This window comes from Rosa chinensis, chromosome 5 (genome assembly GCF_002994745.2).
Source record: "Rosa chinensis cultivar Old Blush chromosome 5, RchiOBHm-V2, whole genome shotgun sequence".
In the NCBI taxonomy this organism is placed as follows: Eukaryota; Viridiplantae; Streptophyta; class Magnoliopsida; order Rosales; family Rosaceae; genus Rosa; species Rosa chinensis.
This window is the reverse complement of record NC_037092.1, coordinates 83,165,113-83,176,114: the sequence shown is the minus strand read 5'-3', so window position 1 is coordinate 83,176,114 and position 11,002 is coordinate 83,165,113. Positions and strand designations below refer to the sequence as shown.

The window sequence follows — 11,002 nt, the reverse complement described above, 5'->3', positions numbered from 1 at the left end:
AGCTCAACAACTACTGAAGACGACATCGTTGTTCTATTCAATTGCTCTTTCTTTTCGCTCCTTTTTCAACTGAAATTTGTGTTTTTGTTTCTGTTTTTTACACGTCCGGTGTTTATTGATAAATGTTAAAAATAGAGAAAATTAGATATAAACCTAAAAATATAAACTTCTATTGGGAAAAACTCATAGATATTTTTCTTTCAATTTACACCCACTCTACATAAGCAAACCTTTCATATAGAGTATATGTCTATAATTAATAATTTTTCTCATTTTTTTGATATATCTAATTTTCCCTTCTGATTGTGAAGAGTTAAATTAAGTATCTTCCTTAATTTTATCATCCATTTGCATTTAAAATATTAAGCTAATAAATCAATTCATTTTGACTATATCATAATCAATTACATCCTTAGTTTCATCCTTGCTTTTATATTGTGATTACTGACTTGAGTATATGTTTCTATATATGCTCATTACAATAGTATTTCATTTCCAACACAAATTTTAGTTCTTGTTTTCCTTATATGTAGGTATTTTCTTTCTGAATAGAATTTCAATTTTCTTTTCCTTGACGGGAACAATTATTGTTTCAACAGATGGAAAGAGATTTTGATTCAAACACTGAGAGAAAATGTTTTTTGTGCTTGAAAGAAATGGCGGAGGACAAATAGGCATGATACTTCTCGCTTGTGTTTTTGTGGGACAACTAAAAAAATGTTATGAAAGAAAAGAAAATGGTTGGAGATGGGGTTAGGAAATGGGCAAAAGCTTTTGTTCTTGTGTTTGCACTCCTAGGCTCACATTCAGTGCCTCTCTACATACTTGAAAAATATCTAATTGTAAAGTATGTATCTTGTTCTAGGATTACTTTCTTCTTCTTTTTAGGTATATTGTCATAGAAAAATTTTAAATACACATCCCTAATCACTTAATACACATCCCTATTATTTTATATTTTAATTAGATTTTGTAGATAGGTTGAATGACCAAAACAGACATCTATGCATTAGAAAGAAAGAAAAAAATAGTCATATTTTCCTTATATAGAATAATTTATGCATAAATAGTTAGATAAACACAACAAATTTCTATACATGGCCTCCTAATTTAGTACAAGAATAAAGTTAGGAACTATCTAATTTAATTTTTTCTTAAATAAATTGTAATTAAATAAGGTTAGAAGCCATAAAATTTAGAATTGCAAAATCAATGGTATTAAATGTTTTTAAAACAGATCGTTTTACTCCCTTTTTTAGTTAATTTCCTTTTCTTTCTTTTTTCTAAGAGATACGATTAATCCATTTATTTTCTAATATAAAAAATTATGGGTGAAAAAACTTTGTAATTGTTAATTTGTTTGGCCCCTCTAATGACAACTATGTAGTTCCACCATTGGAGAGAAACTAGTGATATAGTTTTGGTTAAATGATCAACTCATAATTTTATACTTGATCAATATGGTGTTTGGTGGATGAGAACTCAAATAATATAAAACATATTTATATGCATCTATTTAAAGGGAACAATAATAATTCTTTATGGATTTCTGAATAAGTAACACAAGTAATCAATATGGTCATTTAAAAACATCAATATACTAGAATATACTAATCATATTAAATAGTAGCCTTAATATAGTCAAATAATAGGATATTTCATGATTTTTGAGATTAAGGATATTTTAGGTACTTTGGGTTGTGTATTTAGTACAATATTAGAATGAGAAATTAAATAGGTGGTGTATTAAGTATGGAGTGTGTATTAAGTAATTCAGAGTGTGCATTTAAAACTTATTAATTTCATGATAGGTTTTCACTCTCAACTACTACATTTCTAATTTACCCACTAAATAGTTATATGTAAGTGAGGCTTGAATACCATAAACCTTCAAGCTAAAAAAAAGGCGTATCTTCTACAATCATAGGTATAATATAGTAGAAAACCTAACAAAAGAGGATGATACAAAAAAACAATTTTGATTCTAATATAGAGGTGTCATACAAAAAATAAATCTCCTATATATCAGTTACATATTTGAAATCAAATTAACTAGAAAAAGTGTTCTAATGATCAGGTACCTTATTATATAGGTATAATATAGAGACCTTCAACCTAACAAACATGGTCAACTCGCAATGATATATAGAATACCTAAGAAAGAGGTTGATGTGAAAAATGATTCTAATAAATAGGTTGATATGTAAAATTTCTAAAAGTCAAGTTCACTAAACATATGCATGTGTCTAATCTTTAGGTTGTGTATTAAAAAAAAAATCTATTAGTTGGATTAAAAACTTTAAACCTCTACCTTTAAGTTAGGTTGCAAGTAAATATCAAATTCACTTAAATCTATATAACCTTTGAATTCAGAAAATTATAAAGAAAAACTCCATAATTCTAGCAATCATGATAAATTTAATGAAAACTACGATAATAATGGGACAAATAAAAAACATCTACAATTAAGGTATTTAAAGATGACGTTAATCTTGCTAGTTGACTTATGTTTGTCAGATTTAAATTATGGCAATTTGTGTAATTCTTTATTTTCAAAATCTAATATTTTATCCTAGTTGGCAATAATTGGGTGTAGATTGAAAAGAAATAACAGGTGGATTAAAAACTTTAAACATTTACCTTTCAGTTAGGTTGCAAGTAAATATCAAATTCACTTAAATCTATATAACCTTTGAATTCAGAAAATTATAAAGAAAAACTCCATAATTCTAGCAATCATGATGAATTTAATGAAAACTACGATAATAATGGGACAAATAAAAAACATCTACAATCAAGGTATTTAAAGATGACCCACTACCTATGTACGAAGTCATGGTTTCGAGTCACCATGAGGGTAGGAGTGAAACCATTTGATCATCTTTTAGAAAAAAAGAAAAAAGGTATTTAAAGATGACGTTGATCTTGCTAGTTGACTTATGTTTGTCAGATTTAAATTATGGCAATTTGTGTAATTTTTTGAAAAACAAAATCTAATATTTTATTCTAGTTGGCAATAATTGGGTGTAGATTGAAAATAAATAATAGGTGGGTTTTTTTCATCAAATTTTTTAGGAATTGAGTGTATAATGAATTGTCCCTTAAAAATAAGAAATGATAAGAACTTGAAAAAAAAAAAACTTGATGAAACTGATTGCATTCTTCAAGTACGTGTTTTTCTCTTTGTATTGGGGGTTGTTAAAATTTAAAAGGAACTTTGCTTTCATTTTCACAATGTGAAAATGCAATAGTTTTTCGCTTAAATAGATAATCTTGAAGAGAAGAAGAGTTGAAGAGTGTATCTCAAAATTTTCATTAGAATAGGTATTCGCTGTTCAGTCCACATAGAAGTCTTCTTCTTCTTTTTTTATCGAAATCACACGGTTTCTCAAAGGCTTTCTAGGCCCAGAGACTAATCCGTGTCAGGGGATCATGTCAGAACGCTTCCTGCCCCCTGGCCACCAAGAATATATTGGGATTTAACTCCAATAAGCGTTGGCGGAATTTGAACCCGGGTGTGAGGGTTCCACACCTGGAGGCTCTTACCAACTCGACCACTTGTGGTGGTTTAGTTCACATAGAAGTCGCGTTCACTTATTCAGTCTGTTATGCTCAACTGTCATTAATTTAAATTAAACAGTAGAGAATAGTAAGGAAAATAAATAAACTAAAACTGCTTTATTATTATCCACTATGTGATTTAAAACCAATAGCGAGCATAACTGATAAAATTATCTTGGAGCATGTGAACATACAATGATGATCACTTGATCAATAACTTACCATAAAAATTATGTTCAATCACCGTTGAATATAAATCTAACAGTAGAAAATAAAATAACTCAATTTATAAATAATTATTTGCACCGTTAGATTTACCTCGAAGAGTGGTTGAGCAAGATATTTTTTGTCAATAACTAACTACGTGAATATTGTTTTGTGAACATAATTAGTCCACACAGAGCTTATAATTTTCAAATCGCACTTACTCATCTGGTTAATTTAGTGCACAAATGCTAAAAGAAAGAATTCCACACTTGCAGCATCAATAAATTACAATATCCTTAAAGAAGAACCTAGATAGTTTAGGCAAATAATTATAAGAATTTAAGAAATCAGTTACAGTATAACAGTAGAAAGTGAGACTGCAAACCTATATTTAACAGCCTAAAACAAGTTGGAATAACCAAAACTATAACATACCTAGGCGTGTGGGATTCATATCTTTTTGGTAAAGCATGTTTGTCTTTTTTCTATTTTATCTTATGAAATGGATTGAAGAATCTCTATAATATGTCCCATCTATTAAGATGGATGGTCCATTCACTTACGCAATTGCAAGCTGTAAGAACCTCCAAGAATTGATGTCTACTTGCTTCCAAAGAATTTTGCTTGCGTTCTCAAATCACATGCTTAAGATAGTAAACCAAGTCTCTCTTTTACCAGCTAAACAACAAAATAATAATGTAATACTATTTCTCTTGCTCCTCTTCTTAAAGAGCCTACCGACTAGACTTAATCCACATTATAAAACTAGGCAGGTGCATTTCACTTGGGAGTATAAGAGAGAGCAATAATTGAACTCTTAGCATTATATAAATGGCACGTCGGTAACAAACATACTTTTGATTGATTTTGGATTGAATGCTTTAATTTCTATGACATGTGACATAAAATCCGTTATTCTTGTTATATTAGATCACAACATTAGAATAACTCCTACCCGCACCAGAAAGAGAGCATCATATGACTTGTTTATGGAGTACACCCTTTTTAACACGGGCAAATAATGACTCTTGTTCCCAACAAGGCAAGCATGACAAATTGATCGGAACCATTATCTGATTTTACATGTTACTTCCAGAATGAAAAAGGAACAAGCGGTCCATGTATGTACTGTGTTTGTGACTTACAAGTGATGTATACACTTAAACCAAAACAGAAACAAAAGCAACGGCTGGAATAGAACAGCAAAAGTAGAAAAACCAAATATTTTGCTGAGGCAATGATTTAGCCTTATCTGCGTTACTTGGCCTGTCTATACCTGCATCAGCAGATTCAGCACAGATATGTGGTTGCTGAAATATAGAGACATAAAGAAGTGGTTGTTTTCTATTGTTTTCACTCATAAATTTCATTGCACAGAATCCAAAATAGACATAACTTTGTTTTCTATCGTTTTCACACTCAGAAATTAGCATATTGAAAGGGTAAGAATCATTAAGAGCGAAAACCTTTACTTCATGGGATCATAGAGAGCAGTAGCTGTAGCTCTCAGAAGTCTCTAATAAACACAGTGGCCTCCAAGCATTGTGGGCTTGGATGGGAATAGTAGCTGTCAGAATTTGACAACTGATGGAACTTCAATAGGAAAACGATATACACGGCTTAAAATTATGCACGTCGTGTTGATGTGGGCTACCCTGATTGTTACGGACATCAAGAAGAAACAGATTATCTTCCTCTATGATGGAGTTATAGAGGATAGTATTATCTTAGCTCTTGGTATTTAGCCAGATTAGCTTACTTTTAAGAAACTGGGTCCAGATGTGAACGATAATGTCAATGCTTCAGCTTCTTTCGAAAGCTGAGATGGCGGAGTAACTTGGAAGGTAATGAAGCATATGATTCACTTTCAAGTCAAGCAGCTCCCGCGAGACTTGTAGCAAATGATTTCAGTTCACTTTCCTCCGTGAAATGAGAATAACAACGACAAGAGATTCATTCACGTGTGCTTGATGATCAATATTCCATCACCAGAGGCACTCTTGGAAACCAAAAAGCATCGCTCATAGAGTATCAAAATTGGAAGAAATGGCTTCAATAGTATGTACTACAGTACAGAAAACAAAATACAAAATCTGCGATACAGTAACTAATACAAAATCTGCATAAACTTGAACAGATGCACCCTTTTTGTTCTCCCTACACTTTGATAATAACCAAAATTCACACCATACCAAATCCAGGCAGTATATTACAATTTGTGAAATTCAAGGAACATTGAGATAACGGCACTAGAGAAATTAATTTCTCCTCCTACGTTTCTTCTTGCGTCTTTCATCGCGATCACTTTCACTTTCAGAGCTTGATGATTCTGATTCTGACTCAGAACTAGCTGACCCTGAGTCCGAATCCGATGAACCAGAACTGTCGGATTCTTCATCTGACGCTGCTTTTTGTTGTTGCATAATAAGGCGTGGCATGTGCTTCAAATACTCACGCAGGTTCTCAGTGATGCCGCCAAGCCCAATGGATGTGAAAAAGTTAATAGCAAATCGGGTGTTCTTGGGATTATCCCTTGGGAAAATAGATTCATAAGAGTCTTGCATTGCAGGATCAGTCAACCGCTCATTAAGCAGACGGATACCAAGATGCTCTGACAATTCCTGCACCAGAAACAATAACATATTATATACTATTAACTAATCAATGGCCTACGAAATGAAATAGAAATGAAGTAAGAATCAGTTTCTTTTTTTGTTACCTGGAAAAGGATCTTGATAAAAATACGAGAAGAAGAAGTGGTATCCTCTTCAGTTAACCGTATATAGGCTAAGCAATGCCACGGAAGGGCATCTGTTCCCAGTAAATGCGCAAAAAACTTGGCTACATTACGTAGCTTGTTTGTTTCAAGCCGGTGAATCATTGAATACTGCTGGACAAAACATTTCTCAAAATTTTCCTGGTGGATTCTGTTGATCATGCAGAACCGCTGTCCCAAGAGACCATAATAGCGGAGGTAGGTTCTCTCCTGACTGCAACATTCCAAAAGCATGACACATAGCTCCATCTGCAAAGGTCGTATCAAGAAATTATAGTTTATCAATGAAATGTTGGACAAACCATTAAAAAAGCTAAAAGAAGTATGCATGTACATATGAAGTTATCAACTAATATCAAAATACAAATCATGGAGGCGGAGCAACTAACTATAACCTAGAAACAAACCCCAACGATAAACTAACCAACTGGCTAAAAGGGTTTACAAAGTGGATCTTCATAACAGGATCTATCTGTGTGCAGCAATGTAACTCTCTATGCACTCAGACAATTTCAAAAGCTGACTTGTTAAAACTATGGCAGCAAGATATCTAAGTTTTGGACTCTCACCCAGACAAATAAATGTGGTGGACCTTTTCGCTGTCAGAAAGGGCAATAACCTTTGCACTGGACTGTAATTATTCATTTCTTGATGTTTCTAGACTATGGTTTTTCTATGTCAACTTTGGAAGAATAATCCCGCAATACAGTCTGAATCTCGCAGGATTTGTACACACTTGTGGATTGTAATCCACTTTATATGAATGTTTATACTGTGCTTTACCTAATTAGTAGAAAACTAAAAGCAGTCTTAATTTACTAAAGTTTCCCGTCACAAAGAGTGGCACAAAATGCAACATTTTCGTACTTATCAAGTGAAATGCAATAATATAGCAATCACACATGAATAGTATAACTTACCTCTTGGCCTGGCTCAAGCTTAATCTTAAGGAGCTTATGACCTGCTTCCTCAAAATCTACACTGGACATGATAGTCAGATATATTGTCCTTCGAAGATTCACAAGATTTGTCTCAGTCTCATCTCTTATTTTCATTTCCTGCTCGTCCTCCTCCTCATCATCATCTTCGTCCTCCTCCTCATCATCATCATCCTCACCATCTGAAGCTGCATCAGAACCTTCCTCTTCAGAGTCTTCACCAAGAATTGTTTTCTTCACATCTTCATAGCGCTTCTCATTCTCAATGAAATCAGGATCAGGCTTGAAAATATCTGAACAAACACAATCAAAATGTTAAATATCGCAATGATGTATAACCCTACATAAGTTAAAAATCTACACCATATTACAACGTAGAACATACCAAGGGTAATTTCTGGATTTATCTCCTCTTGAAGAGAAATCTCATGAGTTAACTGGTCTTCTTGTTCAACAAGGTCCAGTTCTGGACGAACAGCTGGGTGCCCCTGCAAATACATATACAGAGAGGATATTGTGAATAATTGTGAATTCTGACTATTCATTGTTGCTATATAGTTTACCATCGCAAAGAAATTTAGACTCAACCTGAAATTTTGCTTTTCGTAATGCAAATAAGCCTTCGATCAAAAACTGAACTCGTTTGTCAATTTCTCCTTCATGAAGAATTCCACGAAAGCGCTCAAAGATGCCTGTAAAAATAAAAAATTATACGAGCAAAGTCAATAAACAGAAACACATATATATGAACCAATCAATAAATAAAACCAAAAAGCACATGAATGTTACAAAAATGAAACAGTGTGCGCACCATGGAGCCCTTTAGGTGAAAGGTCTTGCAGTATCGATCCACACTCTGTGACAAAGCCAACAGCAACTTCAACACTGTCATCGGTAGGGTTCTCCAGCAGCACAGTAAGCAATTCCAATGCTATAATCTCATGAGCCACTTGCTGGTTGACGAGATGCGCGATAAATTTGACAGCAGCTAGTAGTTGTGGCTGATCACAAAGCAAAGCAAGTTAGAGGAATAAAAAAACCAAGTAAAAGCTCTCTTTATCTCAGTTATAAAGGAAACACTCTTTTTTCTTTATTGGGCGTGTGCAGGATTTGACACCCAGCAGGTGCGTCTACAAATTTTCAAGCATTAAAAAAAACCAGATGGTAAATAACAAAGGGGAAGAAACATACCTTGTCGTTCCGCTTAAATGCTCTCTTAAGCTGCAAGACGATTCTTCTCAGCAGAAGTTCACCAACCTCAGGAAACTTGGTGTTAACAACAGCAACCAAGCCAGCAAAGATATCTGTAAATCCTGGAGATGCCATCTGTGACTTCATACAGGATCGACAAAAGAGACCTCTTCCACGAATGAGATTCTCTGCAAAAATTTCTGGAATTATATTTTTAATGTTTGCAGCATTGACCTTGTTCACAAGCCCATTGATACTCTTTCGGAGGGCATCCCATGTCAAGCGTTGATACTCGACGCTACTTTTATCTTCGACCTCTTTCATCATTCGGGCCAACTTATAGGGCGGAATATAAACCCCACCACTCTTTCCCAAATTTGCCACATTATTATTCAGATTTCCCTGTTGCAATGTTGACCGTCCTTGAGGTTTTGAATTCTCAAGCATCCTATCATCTCGCTCAGTGTCTTCTCGTCTTTCATTCACCTCCTTATTTCTGCGATTCTTTATCTCACCATCGTCATCCCGGTTTCTATGCCTACTTTGCCCACCATCATCTCTACTATCCCTTTTCCGTTCTGAAGTTCTGCGCTCTTCCCTTTCATCCCTGCGCTCAGAGTAGTGACGTGAATGCCTGTCCCTGTTTCTACGACCATCCTCGTCCTCCCGCCTTCTATGTCCACTCTCATGTCGGTATCTCTTCAGTCGCTCATCATCTTCAGAACTTCTATTTTCTCTCCCCCTATCACCATTCCCATTTTCACGTTGTCTGTTCCCATTTTCATTTTTCCTTTCCCTTTCTTGCCCACCCCTGTCTTTCTCGGCCAGCTCACCATCTTCATCAGAAGTTTGTACATCCCTATCTTGACGATCACCCCGCCACCTTCCATATCTATCACTGGGATCCCTTTCACGTTGTCTGTTCCCATTTTCATTTTTCCTTTCCCTTTCTTGCCCATCCCTGTCTTTCTCTGCCACCTCACCGTCTTCATCAGAAGTGTGTCGATCCCTATCTTGACGATCACCCCGCCACCTTCCATGTCTATCACTGGGAACCCTCTCACTGGACCTTTCCCTTTCCTTCTCATCATCCCGTTTCCCTTGTCTCTTTGTTCTATTATCTCTATCAGAATCTGAGGAATCAATCTCACCCTGCTCAAGATGATTGTTTGACCTCGATTCGCTTTTACTTCTATGCTGACGGTACTTATCTCTTCCACCCCTCACATCATCATCACTCGATTCACCACTGTGCCGTCTAGCCATCAGAACCTATAACTCACAACTCCTAGTCTTACGTCAAAAGTTAATTCACCAAACCAGCACTTCAGAAACAAAGTTCCAGTTCCGCTTACTCCAGATCCAAATCCCTGCCATTACCACAAGAAAATAAGACACCACATAGACAAAATTCCACATTGCTGGAGAAAGGGAAAAACGCAAGTAAAACCCTAAAACAAAAGAAACCGGTCAACGTTAGAAATTCAACTAGTAGAATACTAGTTCAACAACTTGATACCCAGGCTTGTGCATATGGTAAAAACTCCAATTTCTTTGCTTTAATTCCTTTAATTCACTTTCAGATTCCAATTCAAACAACACAATTTCCTCTTTTCCAATTAACAATCCCAACGACAGTACAAGCTACTGGGCAGGATTCCAGGACTCAGCATCTAACTTACTCGCATCAAATTTGAATTTCCACAGAACAAAACGAAATTGCAGACTCGAATTTCAGAGAACCGTAAACAAAACCCCAAATTTCGAAATCCATAACGCACCAAAACCTAACCTAAATCACGCGCGATTACTTAATCTACATCACAAGCAAGCCTCAAATCCCTAAGATTGCTCCAAAGACCAAAATGCAGCGACCGCAGAGTTCAATTTTTTTCACACAAAAACCCTAACTCTATATAAAACCATAAATACGTACCTACATATATATATATATATAGAGGGAGAGAGAGAGAGAGAGAGAGGCATACCTGGAATTTAAGAGAGTGAAGAAAAGCTGCGAGCTTTGGGAGGAAGAAGAAGCTGCGATGGAGAAAAGCCCCAACTTCGTTTTTATTTTTGGCTTCTGTGATTTTTTGTGGTACCGAACTATATGACATGGAAAAGAAGGGTAAGGCCCAAATAAAAAGGAACGAGCCCACCTACTTAAAAAGCTATTGGGCCGAGCCGAGCAAGCAGTTATTTACAATTCTGAAACCTAGTTAAACTTGGAAAATTGCATCCCACCCCAAGTAGGAAATATGAAGTCCGTCCGTATCTTTTCTTGTTTTGACTAATTTCTCTGTCGATCATGATGGGCAGCACTTTGTCT

The 11,002-nt window shown here is 35.2% G+C and overlaps 1 protein-coding gene across 1 annotated transcript; it reads right to left on the bottom strand.

Moving 5' to 3' along the window:
* Positions 1-5,792: 5,792 nt before the first annotated feature.
* On the bottom strand, positions 5,793-10,807 carry LOC112164434 (pre-mRNA-splicing factor CWC22 homolog). Its single transcript, XM_024300626.2, has 8 exons — positions 10,662-10,807; positions 8,674-10,043; positions 8,294-8,483; positions 8,071-8,174; positions 7,868-7,970; positions 7,465-7,775; positions 6,488-6,793; positions 5,793-6,389 (listed from the first exon to the last, which is right to left on the bottom strand). The coding sequence occupies exons 2-8, from the start codon at positions 9,937-9,939 to the stop codon at positions 6,027-6,029; spliced, it is 2,643 nt and encodes an 880-aa protein (XP_024156394.1). The 5' UTR covers positions 9,940-10,043; positions 10,662-10,807; the 3' UTR covers positions 5,793-6,026.
* Between the last annotated feature and the right edge of the window lie 195 nt (positions 10,808-11,002).

Bases quoted from the DNA above. Each gene is read 5' to 3' on its own strand.
- LOC112164434 (XM_024300626.2), bottom strand. From the start codon at position 9,939: ATGGCTAGACGGCACAGTGGTGAATCGAGTGATGATGATGTGAGGGGT. The intron at 6,794-7,464 runs GTAAGTTATACT...CGACCTTTGCAG, and splicing joins AGCTTGAGCCAGGCCAAGAG to ATGGAGCTATGTGTCATGCT. The intron at 6,390-6,487 runs GTAACAAAAAAA...TTTCTGGTGCAG, and splicing joins TTATCAAGATCCTTTTCCAG to GAATTGTCAGAGCATCTTGG.